Source organism: Camellia sinensis, chromosome 6 (genome assembly GCF_055761805.1).
Source record: "Camellia sinensis isolate YWXY chromosome 6, ASM5576180v1, whole genome shotgun sequence".
Classification (NCBI taxonomy): domain Eukaryota; kingdom Viridiplantae; phylum Streptophyta; class Magnoliopsida; order Ericales; family Theaceae; genus Camellia; species Camellia sinensis.
In genome coordinates this window covers 158,675,787-158,694,954 of record NC_138966.1, presented here as the reverse complement: position 1 = coordinate 158,694,954, position 19,168 = coordinate 158,675,787, and the positions used below count along the sequence as shown (strand labels likewise).

At 39.1% G+C, this 19,168-nt stretch overlaps 3 protein-coding genes across 4 annotated transcripts; all 3 read right to left on the bottom strand.

Moving 5' to 3' along the window:
- Window positions 1-3,282: 3,282 nt before the first annotated feature.
- LOC145793738 (uncharacterized) lies at window positions 3,283-4,335 on the bottom strand. Its single transcript, XM_082876608.1, has 2 exons — window positions 4,198-4,335; window positions 3,283-4,116 (listed from the first exon to the last, which is right to left on the bottom strand). Exons 1-2 carry the CDS (start codon window positions 4,333-4,335, stop codon window positions 3,283-3,285), a joined length of 972 nt encoding a protein of 323 aa, XP_082732734.1.
- Window positions 4,336-8,177: 3,842 nt separating this feature from the next.
- Window positions 8,178-13,721, bottom strand: LOC145792989 (transmembrane 9 superfamily member 5-like). 2 transcript variants are annotated; one of them, XM_082875170.1, is made up of 8 exons: window positions 12,317-12,573; window positions 11,215-11,258; window positions 10,851-10,904; window positions 10,331-10,796; window positions 10,132-10,236; window positions 9,411-9,567; window positions 8,833-9,314; window positions 8,178-8,645 (listed from the first exon to the last, which is right to left on the bottom strand). In XM_082875170.1, exons 1-8 carry the CDS (start codon window positions 12,475-12,477, stop codon window positions 8,423-8,425), a joined length of 1,692 nt encoding a protein of 563 aa, XP_082731296.1. In that variant the 5' UTR covers window positions 12,478-12,573; the 3' UTR covers window positions 8,178-8,422. The 2 variants fall into 2 exon arrangements, with proteins under 2 accessions (XP_082731296.1, XP_082731295.1); XM_082875169.1 differs by having other exon boundaries at window positions 10,331-10,904; window positions 12,317-13,721.
- Window positions 13,722-13,741: 20 nt separating this feature from the next.
- LOC145792990 (transmembrane 9 superfamily member 5-like) lies at window positions 13,742-18,876 on the bottom strand. Its single transcript, XM_082875171.1, has 7 exons — window positions 18,666-18,876; window positions 16,652-16,695; window positions 15,769-16,348; window positions 15,572-15,676; window positions 14,976-15,132; window positions 14,398-14,879; window positions 13,742-14,208 (listed from the first exon to the last, which is right to left on the bottom strand). Exons 1-7 carry the CDS (start codon window positions 18,815-18,817, stop codon window positions 13,986-13,988), a joined length of 1,743 nt encoding a protein of 580 aa, XP_082731297.1. The 5' UTR covers window positions 18,818-18,876; the 3' UTR covers window positions 13,742-13,985.
- Window positions 18,877-19,168: the final 292 nt, after the last annotated feature.

The window sequence follows — 19,168 nt, the reverse complement described above, 5'->3', positions numbered from 1 at the left end:
CCTAAAAAAGTACTTGACCACAACCCCGGTCCTTTCTAACCCAGTTCCAGGGGAGGAATTGTTTTTGTACTTAGCAGTCTCTGAACACGCAGTCAGTGCAGTGCTAATCCGAGAGGAAAAAGGGGAGCAGAAGGCTGTCTATTATGTAAGTAAGACTTTGGCTGACACAGAAACAAGATACCCACCACTGGAAAAATTAATGCTGGCCTTAGTAATGGCTTCAAAAAAGTTGAGCCATTACTTTCAGGCACACAAGATTGTGATTCTAACAGAGCACCCACTAAAGTCCTTGTTACAACAAGGAGACTTAACAGGAAGGATAGCAAAATGGGCAGTAACTCTGGGCCAATTTGACCTGGAGTTTAGGCCGAGAACAGCCATAAAGGGCCAAGTGTTGGCCGACTTCGTCACAGAACTCACACCTGAAGCCATCGCACATCGGGCTCCACCGAGCCAAGATGAGCATTGTCCCAATAAGCAAAAGGAATCCCAGCCAAAAAAGCAAGAGAAGGAGAAGCTCAGACCCTATAGCATCTACATTGGGGATTCATTCAGACTATTCGTCGACGGCAGTTCAAACCGCCAGGGAGCAGGGGCAGGAGTACTGCTGATATCTCCAGATGGAGAAATAGTAGAACAGTCCATCCGTTTGGGGTTCAAAGCCTCAAACAATGAAGCAGAATACGAAGCATTAATTGCAGGGCTAAAACTGGCAGCAGCAGCAGAAGCAGATGAGGTAATTGTTTTTTGTGATTCACAACTCATTGTTAACCAGTCAACAAGAGAATTTACAGCCAGGGACAAAAGAATGTCGGCATATGCAAAGGAAGTCATCAGATTGGCAGCCCTATTCCAGAACTGCAGATTACTCCAAGTTAGCCAAGATGACAACACCCACGCCGACGCGTTAGCCAACCTGGCCAGTTCAATTCAAACTGGAAAAACAAGGACAATTATGATCGACTACATGTCGGCCCCGAGCATAGATAAACAGAGCACCGAACAAGAAGCAATGTGCGTGGGCTTGGGACCAAGCTGGATGGATGTAATCATTGCATTCCTAAAAGAGGGGAAGCTGCCAGAAGACCATAAAGAAGCACATAAAATTAGACTGAAATCGGCCAGATTCAGTCTAACAGCAGAAGGCCATCTCTACAGGAGGTCCTTCACTGGACCACTTTTAAGGTGCGTACACCCTTTGCAGGTTGAAGATTTTCTTTACGAGATTCATGAAGGAATTTGTGGAAGCCATGCTGGGGGCAGATCGTTAGCCCACAGGGCCATTACCCAGGGGTATTGGTGGCCCTACATGCAAAAGGATGCCGAAGCCTATGTAAAGAAGTGTGAACAATGTCAAAGGTTTGCACCTTTGATACATCAGCCAGCTGCCGACCTGAACCCAGTATCCAGCCCTTGGCCGTTTGCCCAATGGGGCATGGATCTGGTTGGACAACTTCCCCAGGCAACTGGGCAGAGAAAATACTTGCTTGTAGCAACAGATTACTTTACAAAATGGATAGAGGCAGAACCTCTTGCCAAAATCCGAGATGTGGACGTCAAGAATTTTATATGGAGAAACATTATCACCAGATTTGGGATTCCAAGAGCAATAGTTGCCGACAACGGAACACAGTTTGACAGCAAACTTATCAAAAACTTTTGTGCAAAATTCAAGATCAAGAATTATTTCTCAACACCAAGTTTTCCTCAAAGCAATGGGCAAGCAGAGGCATCCAACAAAGTAATCCTGGATGGAATAAAGAAGAGGCTGCAGGCAGCAAAAGGAAAGTGGGTGGACGAGTTGCCCAACGTACTTTGGGCATATCGGACTACGCCGAGAAGATCAACAGGAGAATCCCCCTTTGCCATGGCCTATGGCACAGAAGCAGTCATCCCATTGGAGATCGGCATCCCAGGGATCAGAACCCAGGGAGTAGAGAATGGCACCAATGACATACTCTTAGCCCGAGACCTTGATTTGTTGGAAGAACGAAGAGAGAAAGCTGCAATTCAGCTCGCAGTATACCAACAACAGCTTGCCAGAGCTTACAACAAGAAGGTTAATCCAAGAGATTTTCAAGTTGGCGACCTAGTCCTAAGAAAAGTCGTCGGGAACAAGAAGGATCCCAGGGAGGGCAAGCTTGGCCCAAACTGGGAAGGACCCTACAGAATTACTTCAGTATTAGGCAATGGAGCTTATCGGCTTGAGGACAATGAGGGCAAAGCATTGCCCAGACCTTGGAATACTTGTAATTTGAAATTCTTCTATCATTAGATATACACCATTGTTTGGCCGATATCATCAATAAAGTCTTTTCAGAATTCTTTCAACACATATGATTGATAAAGTTATACATTGATGTTTATTGAAGACATAATTAATGTAAACCCAAGTCAAACTCAGGTTCACATTGGGGGCAAAGAAAAAGCCGAGATTATTCCTTAATTCACTTGTTGAAATTTGTAGCAATTTACAAGTTGGAATTAAGCTGATTCCTTATCTTCACTTGTTGAAATTTGTAGCAATTTACAAGTTGAAGTTAAGCCGAGATTATTCCTTAATTCACTTGTTGAAATTTGTAGCAATTTACAAGTTGGAATTAAGTTGATTCCTTATCTTCACTTGTTGAAATTTGTAGCAATTTACAAGTCGAAGATAAGCCGAGGTTATTGCTTAAGTTCTCATAGCAATATGTGGGTTGCTTAAACCCTAGGGCAGATGCTTAACACTTGTTGAAATTTGTAGCAATTTACAAGTTTATGTTAAGCCGACATATGATCACCCGCTGAGGTATACAGAAAATTACAGGTTAAAGTAAAGGCTAAGTGTATTGTTCATTACTTGTTGAAATTTGTAGCAATTTACAAGTAGGTTAGACTAAGATTACCATTTAATACTTGTTAAAAATTGAGAAGAAGCCTGCAAAGTTTACATTCCGGAATATATGTTCTATACTTGTTGAAATTTATGAAAAGTTTGCAGGTTAGTATCTTGCCGAAGTAAAAGTTTTGTAATTATACCCGAGGTATGTAACCCCGAGAAGATTGCACAAAGGAAGCAACATGAAGAAGCATGCAAAAAACTTCTAAATACAAGACTATGCAGAAACCAGTCAACAGAACATCACAAGATTAAAATATCCATAGAAAAAAACAGTTGCAATTACATATTGAAAAAACCACGACGGCCATAAGAAGAAGTTTTGCATTGTCCAAAAATTAAAAGAGTACAAAAAGTGCAAAGTACAGAAAAAGAAGGAAAAAGTACAAAAGACAATCTTCTCAAGATTCTTCACTGTTAGCCACTGCAGGGACTGGGACCTCGGACGATTCTGGTGGAACCTCGTCGGCCACTTTTTCCGCTTGTATCTCGGCATCAATCTCTGCTAATGATTCCTCAACACTTCTTTCTATCAAGAGAAGATTGGACGATAGCTGCCCAGTGGCAGTTTCCTTGGTTGCCTCCTTGGCCTCATCACCCTCCTCATCCAAGGTTAAGTCCAAAACCTGCTCTGCAGGAGGAGGGGACTTGGCTTCGACGGCATCCTTGGGTTTTCTCACCAAGGCTTCTTCACTGATCTCCTTATCTTCATCCTCAGCATCAGATTCTGATTCACCTTCAGGTGGAGGTGGAGGAAATGGCAAGGGGATGGCATCAGCATTCCGAAGGGGCGAGTCAACAGGGAGATCAAGCTTCTTTATCAGGGACATCCAACCTAGGGAAAATCCCCTATTACATGCCTGCCTGACTTGAAGCTTATAATCTTCTGCGACGTCGGCCATACCTTGGGCGTAGGCCTTTTCATCGGCCTCTTTGACTTCGGCCTCTTTGGTGGCCAGAGCTTGCTGGAGTTCTTTCTCCGCTTGGGCCTTCTGAACCTCGGCCTCTCTTTTCTCGGCCTCAGCAACTTTTCTAACGGCCTCAGCAGATTCGGCCTTCTCAAGAGCTAAAGTTTGAGCCTTAGTTGCAGCCTCGGCTTGATCCTCCAGTTTTTTCATTTTTGCTTCAAGGGACTTTATCTCTCTCTTCATGGAAGATGCTTCCCTTTTCATATCAACCAACCTTTGACGATTTTCAAAAGATTGCATTGAAAATGAATGGGCATGCTGAATGGCCTGCAGAAAAACAGAAGTGTTAGATAATACTCTCAGTAAAAAACGGAAGAAAAAATCACAAGTACAAACAGAAATACTTACTTGAACGGAGTGTTGGAGCGTGAGAGCGTAATTCTCGTACTCACTAAGCTTAGCATTTCGCTCCAAGTCATTCGGAAGAAGAAGAGCAGTACTGAGGGCGACACCAACGTTAATATCGTCGGCACTCTCACTAGCCATAATGGGCCTATCCTCCAGGGATAGATCAGGGGCCCAGGGGACGTCGGGCTTCTTTGAAGCCGAGGTCGTCGCGGACGATGACCTCGCCTTCTTCGACTGTGTAGATCCTGAGGATTGGCCCTCAGCAGACCTCTTGGTGGAAGTAGAGGCTGATTTTTTGCTGTCTGCCAGTTTAGAAATCGGCAAAACATCCTCAGCCTCGGCATCTGTAGCCTTGGCCTTGGGTTGAGCCTTTTTAACTCTCTTTAGCTTTGGTGGGAGCATTGATTGGGAAGGAACAGCATCGGCGTCGGTTGGAAGATCGGCGAGAAGATCTTGAACGACGGGCCTAGAATGAACCATCTCGGCAGTTTTTACAAGTCTTCGACGACGTTTGCGTTCTGGGATTGGTATTAAGTAGGGAGCCGAAGTCGATGGAAGATCGACAGGGTCAGATGTAGACTCTTGGTCTGTTCGTGATGTTGAGGCAGTGTGAGTTGTGGCAGTAGGCGGGGAAAGGCTTTTCTTCCTTTTCTTTGGGATGTCGGGTAAAGTGGATTTATATGTAGGGATGAAGTTTAGTAACAGTGGGGCTTTTCGTTTATGGATTGGAAGGTTAAGGAGTGTTTTCAGATCTGTTCCTGGGAAGAAGGATTGACGAAAATTTTTCGGTGGCTGATGAAGATCTGCAGGACAAAGACGTCAGAAACAAAAAGTATTAACGACTTAAATAAAAACAACTAAGTGATGACTCAGGGCTCTTACTCTTGCCCTCTGAAATTGTTCGAGGAAGAGGGTAGAGGTGGACATCTTCATATGGGCCAAATTCCCAATTTCCAGAAGCAATGACAAAATCATCTCCAGCCCCCTTGTTGGAGTCTGGGAGGTCGGCTACAATTTTGTACTGAGTAGATCTCGGCTTAAGATAATAGACAAAACCCCTATCCTTCAGGTCGAGAGGGCACATGGTATAACAATATTGAAGGTCGGCCAGGGTGATTCTAAGATTTTCCTGCCTAGCTAAAGCTATAATACCGTTAATCACCCTATATGAATTGATAGTAAGTTGCATGGGGTTCAGCCTGTAGAAATAAAGAACTTCACGAAAGAGGGGATGAAGTGGAAGCCGAAGTCCACATTCGGTAAAAGCTACTATAGGAAAGGGCATCGTATGGTCTGTGGGCATGATGGTATCACCGTCCCCAGCTAGTTTGAGATGAACATCGGCTGGGATAGAGAATTCCTGCCTAAAGTATTCTAGTTTTGTTGGGGTATTTACCCTATGCCTCCACATACCCATTATGTCGGCTTAAGCTAAGAGAAATGTGTTTCAGAAGATGGGCGTTTTTTAGTTTTCCCTAAAGATTAAAGGTTCTACAGACAAATTCCAAATCTATGAGCTATGAAGTTAAAGATCGAAGGCACAGATCTGGGACAGATACGAAAAACAGAAAACAAAGACGACGTTTCAGATTCAAGAACAGAGGTATAGCTCTCAGAAACAAAAGAAATACAGAAGTAAAAAAAAAAATCAAGAACAGTGGCAAGAAGAGTGGTGAAAAAGTATAGAAGTTCAAGGTACAGCCACAATTCAAGGTACAAATAAATCCAAGGCTTCGAACAAGATCAGTAATGGCAACAGGCAGACAAAAGCACATAAAGAGAAATTAATATTGAAGGGAATGAATCTTACCGGAACAGATGAAGCCGGGGCAATGTTCGCCGAGCTCGGAAATCGGTTGCAACAGCGAAGAAGGCTTCGCAAGAATGAGGGATTAAAAGCAGTTCCAGAAGAGAGATCGAAGCAATGGCAGATTCAAAGAAGAAAAAGCTTTCAGAGAGAGAAAGAGCAAGAAGACAGAATGAAAAAGTGAAAGAAAAATAGAGGCAAAGGAAAAGTTTTGTCAAAAACGTGAAACAGCGGCAAAAATAGGATAATTATTACGCCTAGAGCAACGCACGCGTCAGACGGCGCAGACGAACGAACAGACAGCTTTCAGGCGCGTCACCGACACACTCCAATGAAGACAAAACACGTAAAAGGAACGGTTAGATATGCATGACAGCTCATGCGCATGGGAGAGTACGATCGAAGCCTTGTTCTCCGAAGTGAACACAACGGCTGAAAGTGGATAATCTTGGCTAATCAGTTTTTGAACCATTACTCAGAAAAGAAGTGGCAAAATATCGGAATAGGTTCCATCACCTCAGAATGCCGAGGTAACAGAACCTAGGGGGCAGTTGTGGGGATGTATTTTCTGAATACCAACACGTGGCATGGTGACGCCGACGTGTCAGCCGAGGTGCCGCGTGTCCTGGTAGTTAAGCCGAGATAATCTCGGAGAAGCCGAGGTTATCTCCGAAGATGTCGGAATCCGAGATAAGGGACAAGAGTCCTAAGACGAAGAGGGGACTTAACCAAGATAAGGATAAAGCTCTTAGGGAGTTTATCTTTATCTCTTAAAGAGTCCAAAGTAAGCGCTAAATTGGAGTTCATAGAAGTCATACTTTTAGTAGGACTGGGATTGAGTATATTATAAAAGAGAGGCACCCCGTGGGTCTAAGGTACGCAATTTATGTTTTGAGTATTTAGTTTAGCACTTGATTATCTTTGAGAGATATACTGACTTGATCGTCGGAGTGCCCCCGGGTGGAAGAACCACCGCCGGAGCTCTTTCTTTCTGTTGCAGGTTGCTAAAGCCATCTATTCTGCCAGTGTTCTCCAGCTGATCACTAAACGGGCAGTGCAAAGCAAATTAGATTGGGAAAACAGAGTACCTAATTCCAATGAAATTGAGAACAATCAATAACTTCAAATGAGTACTGGAGATTTTCACAGAGAATTGAAGTGATTGCCATTTATCTTTCGGATGATAAACTTTCTTTGTGAACACTGGGACGTGATCCCAATAAATGTAGCGTGGATTGTGATCGGGAGCACTCAGAAACAAACAGAGATTATTTCAAGAACTTGAAAATGGAGAGAGAGAGAGAGAGAGAGAGAGAGAGAGAGTATTTGAAGATCTGGGAATGGAGGGAAATGGGGAGAGATACTATATGGATTCTTTGGTGTGGGCCAGGTCATGATTAAATCAGTCACTGTCGAAGTTTCTGATGCTGTGATTTGAGATTGTTTAGTATGTAAATGGACAGTGATAGATTTACTCATAAGTTGTGGATGATGTATATGGTACAGATAGTAGTGAGACGGTTATAGTTAGTTAGTTGTTGTATTGCTGTTACAGTGTCCAAAACTTGCACAACATATTCGGTTACTAGTGGTCATTCAATCACCGGTGGGTGAGTCATCCCTGGAATTTGATTGCACAACAGATTCAGTCTAATCCCAATCCAGTCTCCCTCCCCATTGCAAATTCCCCTCCTAAAGACTCTTGTAACCCCTCTATTGAAGATCATATTGAAACCACTGTGATTTCATTGACTTATCTTTGTTCTTGGAGTGAACAATGTGTTCTACTTGGGTATATGTTTGAGCTACTACTATTATTCTAATTTTTCATTGCGAATGTAATTGCTCAAGTTATGAAAGCCCTATAATTTGTTCACATTGAATATTGTGCTTGTACCGGCCCATAACAACTCCCTTTTGTTACTTGAATCTGGCCCATTAAATTTCCAAAATTATCTTAAATCTTTTTCTCTCTTATACAAGTCAAACAAATGCAAAACATATACAGTAACAAGTATGAAGCAACCAGTAGAGTCATACTCTCCTTTCTTGAGCAATTTCTTAGCATCCCAAACAGTATAATCAATGCCACAGATAAATAATCTTTCTGGTAATATTGTGTTTGTGGGCATATATTTGTCCATATTTATTACACACAGAAACAGATTGATAGTAGAGGCAAGTAAAATTTTCCAGCTTTTATTATATCTATTATAGCCAAAGCAAGTTTGTACACAATTCAAGTGCTTGTATCTATTTACAACCAGCACACTCCATAAAAGATTCAAAAGCTGCAGTCCCTAGCTAGTTCACCGATGGCAAAGCTTACTGAGTGTAAGTGTCTGAATTTTGAGAAAGAAAGAATGAATGGGCTACATATTCACGGTGGAACACTTGAAAATGAAAATGGTCCATTGATCACTCATTCTTCTGGGCTTCCCCATATATGTAGCGAAAAACAAGTGAAGAAGAGTGGAATCCGATGGTTCCCAGTATCAGGAATAAACCATAGCATATGCAAGCATTATAGCCCAGAAAGAGGATCAGCATCCGCTCATCGAGATACATGTTTGCTTTGACATAGAAGTAGATGCCATAAGCATACACGAAAATGGAAGTTGAGCCCCCGCGAAACACAGACCTATAAAGATCATATAGCACAAGTAAGTCAGTTTTTGGAAACATGCTGACCAGTGATTGTAGGTGTCTATTGAATTACCTACAAATCTGATATGACATTGACATAGCAGCTTGTAAAAATTAATGGGAAAAAACTACTCTTCTGATCAACAAAAAAAAGGGTACATCTTTATTTGTTAGAGAAATACCTCCACCACCATTGTTGATCTCTTTTGGAAAGTTGGATCATTGTAAAAACAATACCCACAATAATAGTTGCGCAGATAAGTATAATGAAGTCTGCCAACATAGTGTTGAAGGCACCACAGACTTTATGTTTCCATAGGCTTGCATATAAGATGTCCATATCCCGGAAAATCAACATGAAGGGTAAAAGGCCTCCGAGAAACATCTGAGCAGGTGTCTTCAGGTACCAAGATAGCTGAGGAACCAAACTTGGGATTCTGCTGGTACCACAAGTGGAGCGACGTCCAGGTCTTAAAGCATACCCGATCATTGCACCCAGACCTAAAAATGCCATTGTGCCAAATAGAAAAAGAACAATAACCATGGTGCCTAATTGGGCTAGATCTGAGGTCCCAAGAATTCCTAGTGCTAATATATTAAAGACTAGGATTGTTAAGAAGACTGGGATAAGGTACAACAACCAAGTCTGGTGAAGACATTCATCCTGCACAAATCATTATTTTTGTCACCTCATTAGAAAAGATAAGGGGATGAAATAGAGAAGGAAATAAATTATATATGGAATAATTAAAACTTTTACCCATCCAATTGTAGTATAACCAGTGTGAAATGAAGTTGCTACATATCCAGAAGCCACAGATGTGACGGAATATATCAGAAGAATCCTTTTAGACAGTTCATCATAATTGCAGGGATACAAAGCACCTCTATATGCCAGTCCGAATAGGATACAAACTCTGATTTAAAAAATCACAAGAATGATAGAGATGAGTAAAATTTCCAGGTAAGTATAGATCATCAGCTAAAACAAGAGCTAACTAGCAGATGCTTACAGAAGAAGCCTACATAGAAAGACACACATGCATGACATTTCAAACATGTCATAAACATGAACTGAATTCCATATCCTAAAAACCAATACACTGATATTATGCAAGATATCTTTTGATAAGGATCTACAAAGAATATGCCACTCCATGCATCAATCCCTACCATAGTTCCCAAAGGATCGAATATGGAAGCAATAGAGAAATGCATTACATTACATGTTATTCAAAATGTTATGATTGTTTCTCCTAAGTAGTATATGGAGTTTGGAAAGATCATCTTCAAGAAAAATTAGGGGTCTATGTAACAAAAGTCACGCCCATCAACAGATAAGTTAGATTAGTGTGTTGTGCATCCCATGGGGTACAGGTTAAACGCGTGAATGCTGTTCAAAATATTTTAATGATTAAATAGTGTTTGGATGCTATTACTGATTAAGCACCTTCATAGAAAAATTCTTTAGAATAGCTTACAGAATCAATTGCTGAGTGCCGATACCCAGAATGGCACCGAGTAGGGAAGTGTATGGAGGACATCTGCATCCATCACCATGAATTTGTACTGAAAACATCAAATACCTGCAGTTTGGTAGCTACAACATAAGCTGACAGATTACTAACAATATAACTGAAACCTATACGCAACAATAAGGTGAAGAACAAGGTGAAGTACCGATTATGGTAACTGCTAAGGTACTGCATAGTCGCGATAAAAAGCACTACAACCCAGATGACAATGGTGAAAGTAAGGACTGGCCAGTCGCATTGTCCTTGCTCCTTTGTGGGCCACACAAAATCACTTAAGGTTTCATTAGAGAAGATAGAATCAGCTGACTGAAAGTTGAATTTATTCCAGAAGACTGAGTAAGTGAAATTGACTTTGACAGCAGCATCATCACTTATATCAGCTCCAGTAAGCAACTCACTTGTGATGTATATGTCCTCAACCCGGTCCCTAAAGTAATAGGCATGGAAATTGATGTGTGTCGTAAGATAATACCTAAGAGTTGAATATTCTCCAATGCTCCCTACTTGACCCAGAATCTGGATGTTGTTATGGTACATCTTGTATTCAAAGTTATTGCGAACTGCATGCCTAAACTTCCAAACTTCTTCTTTGGTCAGGTTCTTCTCACAAAGTGTTTCCTCAATTTTCTCCACCTTAAAATTTAGCTGGTATAGAGTATTGGTGAAGCAGTCACCCTCTAATACCTCTTCCAAGGTTTTCCTCCTATTTGTTATTGGAGCTGCAGAACATAAACTCAAATTTTTGTCACTCTAAGTACTCTGCGGGTCCATCAGATAAAATCCAATAAAATTTTGAAGCACATATATAAACAAACACACAGATACATGGCTTTTGAAGACATTCATAGTTTGATAAATATTCTATATTTTGTGCCTACTAATTATTACACTCATGTAAATCTAAAGAATGGCTTTTTTGTTGTGTAGTTAATATTGTAGGCACACTTATTTATTACGTAGGTAGCAAATATTTAGTAGCATACATGTACAAAACAACATTAACAATTTTCCTTAAATTTAATTTCTTACATCCTGGGGGGCAGAAGGGCAGTTTGAAGTATGGGATCGCCGCACTGCAAGAACAAAACCACTTCAATTAATTAAAAAAAAGAAGAAGAAGAAGAAGAGAGAAAAGAATAAAAGCAAATGATGCCTAAAATTTATTTAGTTGAACGGAGAACTTGGATGGATGAGTATTGAACTGTATGTGTTTAAATTTCCCATCAACTCACATGCTACCAAACCACTTTTTCTACATGCAATGAGTTTTTTTATTTTTTAGAATCCGTATCGCACATCCCATAGTTTTCTTACGCGGGTGTGGATATATAAAAATAGTAAAATATCAAAATTTTCATACTCAGTTATGTTGAAGGGAGTAACCTAAAGTTGGGCATACTATTTAGCCATTTATTGGTTACTACTATACTATAGCATGAATTAATCTGATTTTCTTGATTCTTTTGTATATTGAAATCCAAAATAGTCTCGTCTTTTGTTTCTCAATTTGAGAAATACCAATTGTCTTGTTCCAAAAGACATAATTTAAAGGGGATTCAACTTGTTCCAAATAAAAGCGCACACACAGACATAGACACAATGAGTCAATCTGTGCAGAATAAAAAAGGATGGAAAAGCAAAGCTATGAAGAGATTATTTCTAAAATATCTTTTTTTCGGATACTACTCTCAAAATCAAGAAGTTTGTCACTGACAACAGTTGTCAAGAAAAATTCCATAAAAACTGTACAAATATGAATGTGAGTAAACCTAATTGCAAAGCATGATCAAGAATCCAATCAGGCATAGACCAAAAGAAGCAATTAATGCTCTAATAAAAGCAATCTTAATCCAAAAATGATCAAGACAAACACACACAAGATAATTCTTGAGTTCTGGAAATTTTTACTTTGATAGTCTTCAAAAAAAAAAAACTAATTTAGTTATCTGCCTATATGACAGGGTGATAGATTCAGAAATCAATCAAATCAGATACATATGTGAGAGAGTTACAGATTCAGAAAACAGAGTATAGATTCCAATGAAAGAACAATCAAGAACTTAATTCACCCAAAAACAATCAAGAACTTGGAATGAGTACTAGAGCTTTCACAGAAAATCGAAATGATTACCATTTATTATTCGAAGGATAAACTGTGCTAGCCAACAATGGGATGCGATCTCCATCCTTGTAGCGGTGATTGTCCCATGAAGATCTCAGAGATCCAACAGAGATGATCAGAGTTGCCATTAGCAAAACCAACACACTCAGTGCAATAGTAACTCGAGCCATTCTTCAGAGAGAGTGTTTCAAGAGCTTAAAAATGGAGAGAGATAGAGAGAGAGAGAGAGAGAGAGAGAGAGAGAGAGTATTTGATGAGCTGGGAATGGAGGGAAATGGGGAGAGACACTATGTTTTCTTTGGTGTGGGCCAGGTCATGATTAAATCAGTTACCGTTGAAATACATGATGCTGTGATTTGAGATTGAGTAGTAGTACATAAATGGACGGTGATAGATTTACTCACAAGTTGTGGATGATGTGTATGGTACGGATAGTTGTGAGACGGTTATAGTTAGTTGGTTGGTTATTGTGTTGCTGTTACATAGTGTCCAAAACTTTTCACAACAGATATCAGTAACTAGTGGTCTTGGTCATCCCTGCAATTTGATTGGACCACTTATACAAAATTTAGAATATTTTTAGTGGTAATTACACTTCACCCCCAGAAAAGCCTCTAAATGCATCCCAAAATGTTTACCGGATAAATTATTTTTCAATTTTTGTAATACCATTTTACCGCTAAATTAAATTACAAAAATGACAAAACCCTAACCCTAGCTCCGATCATCCCCTTCCTAGCTCTAGCCAACCATCCTCAGCTCTGACCAACCTTTCTCAACCCCTATCCCCATCGCCGCACTCCTTTGCTATGACCCCCTTAGCCCCAATGCAACCTTCCTCTCCTGCTGCTAACCCCAATCCAGTCCCCTCCCCCATTGTTAATTCCTCTCCTATTGAAGATCATATTGAAACCACGGTGATTCCATTGACTTATATTTGTTCTTGGGGTGTGCCGTGTATTTGTGTTCAACTCGTGTGTATGTTTAAGCTACTACTATTGTTATAATTTTTTTATTGTGCATGTAATTACTCAAGTCATGAAAGTCTTATAATTTGTTTACATTGATTATTCTGTTGCACTATCTGGTGCTGTCAGTTCCTACAAGTTTCTTTAGAGTGGAGCGAGGTGCTCGTACCGACCCATAACAACTCCGTTTTTGTTACCTAAATCTTGCCCATTAAATATCCAAAATTACTTAAAATTTTTTCTATCTTCTGCAAGTTCCACAAATGCAAAACATATACTCTAACAAGTATGAAGCAACCAGTGGAGTCATACAAATTTATTAGATTCCACAAGGAGTTGGATTCTTGAGCAATTCCTTAGCATCTGAAATAGATAATCAATGCCACAGCTGAATGATCTTTCTTGTAATATTGTGTTTGCGTGCATATATTTGTCAATATTTATTACACACAAAAACTGATTGATAGTAGAGGCAAGTAAATTTTTACAGCTTTTATTATATCTATTATAGCCAAAGCAAGTTTGTACACAATTCAGGTTCTTATATCTATTATACAACCAGCACATTCTATAAAAGATTCAAAAGCTGTCCCTAGCTAGTTTACCAATGGCAAAGCTTGCTGAGTGTAAGTGTCTGAATTTTGAGAAACAATGAATTAATGAGCTATGTATTCTCAGTGGAACACTTGATAATGAAAATCCATCATCAATCACTCATTCTTCAGGACTTCCCTATACATGTGGCGAAAAACAAGCGACGAAGAGTGGAAGCCAATGGTTCCAAGTATCAGGAATAAACCATAGCATATGCAAGCATTATAGCCCAGAAAGAGGATCAGCATCCGCTCTTCGAGATGCATGCTTGCTTTGAGATAGAAGTAGATACCATAAGCATACACGAAAATGGCAGTCGAGCCCCCACGAAACACAGACCTGTAAATGTCATATAGCACAAGGAAATCAGTTTTTGGAAAACATGCTGTACCAGTGATTGTTGGTGTCTATTGAATTACCTACAAATCTGATATGACATTGACAGAGCAGCTTGTAAAAAATTTTGGGAAAAAACTACTCTTTTGATCAACAAAAAAAGGGGTAGATCTTTATTTGTTAGAGAAATACCTCCACCACCATTGTTGATCTCTTTTGGAAAGTTGGATCGCAGTAAAAACAATACCCACAATAATAGTTGTGAAGATGAGTATAATGAAGTCTGTAAACAAAGTGTTGAAGGCACCACAGACTTTATGTTTCCATAGTCCTGCATATAAGATGTCCATATTCTGGAAAATGAACATGAAAGGTAAAAGGCCTCCGAGAAACATCTGAGCAGGTGTCTTCAGGTACCAAGATAGCTGAGGAACCAAACTTGGGATTCTGCTGGTACCACAAGGGGATTGAAGTGAAGGTCTAAAAGCATACCCGATGATCCCACCCAGACCTAAAAATGCCATTGTCCCAACTTGAAAAAGAACATGAACCATGGTGCCTAATTGAGCTAGATCTGAGGTCCCAAGAATTCCTAGTGCTAATATATTAAAGACTAGGAATGTTAGGTAGACTGGGAGAAGGTACAACAACCAAGTCTGATGAAGACATTCATCCTGCACAAATCATTATTTTCGTCGCCTCATTAGAAAAGATAAGGGAATGAAATAGAGAAGGAAACAAATTATATACAGAATAATTAAAACTGTTACCCATCCAATTGTAGTGTAACCAGTGTGAAATGAAGTTGCTACATATCCAGAAACCACAGATGTGACGGAATATATCAGAAGAATCCTTTTAGACAGGTCATCGTAATTGCAGGGATACAAAGCACCTCTATATGCCAGTCCGAATAGGATGCAGACTCTGATAAAAAAAAAAATCAGAAGAATGATAGAGATAAGTAAAATTTCTAGTAAGAGCTAAAACAAGAGCTAACTAGCAGATGCTTACAGAAGAAGCCTATATAGAAAGACATGCAACCCATTTCAGACATGTCATAAACATGAACTGAATTCCATATCCAAAAAATCAATATACTGATATTCTGCTAGATATCTTTTGACAAGAATCTACAAAGAATATGCCACTCATGCATCAATCCATACGATAGCCCTCAAAGGATCGAATATGGAAGCAATGGAGAAGTCATGCCCATTATGGATAAGTTAGATTAGTGTGTTGTGCATCCCATGGGGTACAGGTTAAACCCAACCACTGTTCACAATCTTTTAATGATTAAATAGTTTTTGGATGCTATTACTAATTAAGCGCCTTCATAGAAAAATTATTTAGGATAGCTTACAGAATTAATTGCTGAGTGCCGATACCCAGAATGGCACCAAGTAGGGAGGTATATGGAGGACATCTGCATCCATCACCATGAATGTGTGCTGAAATTATCAAATACCTGCAGTTTGATAGCTACAACATAAGCTGACAGATTACTACTAATATGCTTGAAACCTGTGCAACCATAAGGTGAAGAACAAGGTGAAATACCAATTGAGATAACTCCTAAGGTATGGCATAGTCACTTGAAAAAGCACTACAACCCAGATGACAATGGTGAAAGTAAGGACTGGCCAAATGGAAAACCAATGTCCTTGCTTCTTTGTGGGCCACACAAAGTCACTGGAGGTTTTATTGGAGAAGATAGAATCAGCTGACTGTAATTTGAATTTATTCCAGAAGACTGAATAAGTGAAATTGACTTTGACAGCAGCATCATCACTTATATCAGCTCCAGTAAGGTAGTCACTTGTGATGTATATGTCCTCGACTCGGTCCCTGAAGTAATAGGCATGGAAATCGATATGTGTTGTAAGATAATACCTAAGAGTTGAATATTCTTCAACGTTCCCTACTTTACCCCGCATCTGGATGTTGTTATGGTACATCTTGTATTCAAAGTTATTGCGGACTGCATGTCTAAACTTCTCAACTTCTTCTTTGCTCAGGTTCTTCTCACAAAGTGTTTCCTCAATTTTCTCCACCTTAAAATTTAGCTGGTATAGAGTATTGGTGAAGCAGTCACCTTCAAATACCTCTTCCAAGGATTTTGTCCTATTTGTTATTGGAGCTGCAATACATAAACTCAAATTGTTGTCACTCTAAGTACTCTGCAGGTCCTTTGGATAAAATCCAATAAAATTTTGATGCGCATAGAAACACACATATACACGGCTTTTGAAGACATTCATAATTTGATATATATGGTATATTCTGTGCCTACTAAGTATTAAACTCATGTAAATCTGAAGAATATGGCTCTTTTGTTGGGCAGTCAATATTGAAGGCATACTTATTTGTCAAATAGGTAGCAAATATTTAGCAGCATACATGTCTAAAACACTAACAATTTTCCTTAAATTTAATTTCTTACATCCTGGGGGGCAGAAGGGCAGTTTGTAGTATGGGAACGCCTCACTGCAAGAACAAAAACACTTTGATTAATTAAAATGAAGAAGAAGAAGAGATAAAAGCATAAAAGCAAATGATGCCTAAATTTTATTAAGTTGAACGAAGACTTCAAATGGATGAGTATTGAATTGTATGAGTTTAAATTTCCCATCAATTCAGCTGCTACCAAACCGCTTTTTCTACATGCAATGAGTTTTTTATTTTTTAGAAAAGGATACTTGTCGGTGTCGCACATCCAGTAGTTTCCATACGTGGGTGTGGACATATACTTGTCACGAAGCAGAATAAATAATAAAAAAATAGTAAAATATCAAATTGTTCATACGTAGTTATGTTTGAAGGGAGTGAACTAAGGTTGGGCATACCTTTTACCCATTTATTGGTTACTATTATACTCAAGGTTTTAAAAAGCGGCCGCAACCGTTACGTAACGCCGTTACGTAACGGTTTTGGCGGTTACCGCCACCCGTTACGGCCGCTTTTGCAGTGTGATTGAGATTCACAGGTGCGTCGGCCGTAGCGGCTGCTATAGCGGTCGTAACAGTATCGTAACAGCCGTAACGGCCTGTTACGCACCGTTACGTAACGGTTCCAAGTTGTTTCTTTAAAAAAAACACAAAAAAAAACTGAAAATGGGAGAAGAGAGATAGAGAGAAGAGGGAAGATAAAGAGAGAAAATAGAGGAGCAAGAGATAGAGAGAGAGAAGAGGGAAGATGAAGAACATATTATTGATTTGTTGAAACTATAAGATGTATGCTATTCTATTCAGCTGCTATCACTAAACCATTTTGTTTGTGTGTGTCTATCTATATATTGTTTGAAAATAATAATAATAATAATAAGTGTGGTTATTATCTATTTGGTTGGGTTAAAATATGTATATATATATATATTTAGGTTCTTATTTATTCTTTTACTTTTGTCATTATTTATCTTATATATAATAGTTAGTGATTGATTTTTTGTAAACTATAAAGTCATTAATTATTAAAATAAAATGTAAAAAACTCAGTTTATAGTGATTTAAAAATATGAAATATATTGGATCATACTTAAAAATTTATAAAAATTGATCAATATTTATTTTTAACCCAATAAATATGATCATGGAAAAAAAATATGCGTATCGGTAAGTTTTTTTCAAATTGTGCAAAAAATAAAAAAATTCACGGTTCCGGTTACCGCAACCGTTACACTACGGCCTTTACACCTCGCAACCGCAACCGCGTCACCGCCACCGTTACGGTGACCGCAACCGCTTTTCAGAACCTTGATTATACTATAGCATGAATTAATCTGATTTTCTTGCTTCTTTTGTATATTGAAATCCAAATAGTGACGTCTTTTGTTCCTCAATTTGAGAAATACCAATTGTCTTGTTCAATAAATATACATAATTTAAAGGAGCTTCAACTTGTTCCAAATAAAAGCATACACACACACATACACACAATGAGACAATCTGCGCCAATCAAAAAGGATGGAAAGCAAAGGTAATTCTAAAAAAAATCTTTTCTTCTGAATACCACTCTCAAAATCAAGAAGTTTGTTACTGACCACAGTTGTCAAGAAAAATTCCTTAAAACTCAACAAATATGAATGTGAGTAAACCTAATTGCAAAGCATGATTAAGAATCCAAATCAGGCATAGACCAGAAGAAGTAATTACTGCTCTGATTAAGCAATCTTAATCCAAATATGATCAAGACAAACACACACACACACACGCAGAGATTTTTGCTAATAATTATGGATAATTCTTGAGTTCTTGAAAATTTCACTTTGATAGTCTTCAAGAAAAGAACCAAATTAGCTAGCTACATATATGACAGAGTGATAGATTCAGAAATAAATCAAATTAGATACATATGTGATAGAGCTACAGATTCAGAAAACAGAGTACTAATTCCAACGAAAGAACAATCAAGAACACGGAATGAGTACTAGAGCTTTGACAGAGGATCGAAACAATTACCATTTATTATTCAGAGGATAAACTGTGTTAGCGAAGAGTGGGATGCGATCTCCTTTCTTGTAGCGGTGATTGTCGCGCGAAACACTCAGAGATCGAACAGAAATTATCAGAGCTGCCATTAGCAAAACCAACACACTCACTGCAAAAGCCATTTCTTCAGAGAGATTGAAAATGGAGAGAGAGAGAGAGAGAGAGAGAGAGAGAGAGAGAGAGAGAGAGTATTTGAAGAGGTGGGAATGGAGGGAAAAGGGGAGAGATATTATGTGGATTCTTTGATGTCATTCAGGTCATGATATACCGTTGAAATTTTTTGAGGCAGTGATTTGAGATTGTGTAGTGCATAAAGGGACGGTGATAGATGTACTCACAAGTAACGGATGATGTGTATGGTTCCGATAGTGAAACTGTTACAGTTAGTTAGTTATTGTATTGCTGTGTGATGATGTGATTCTGTTATTAGTTGTGATTAAATCACCAGCAGGTGAGCAAAGTCTAGTAGGCCA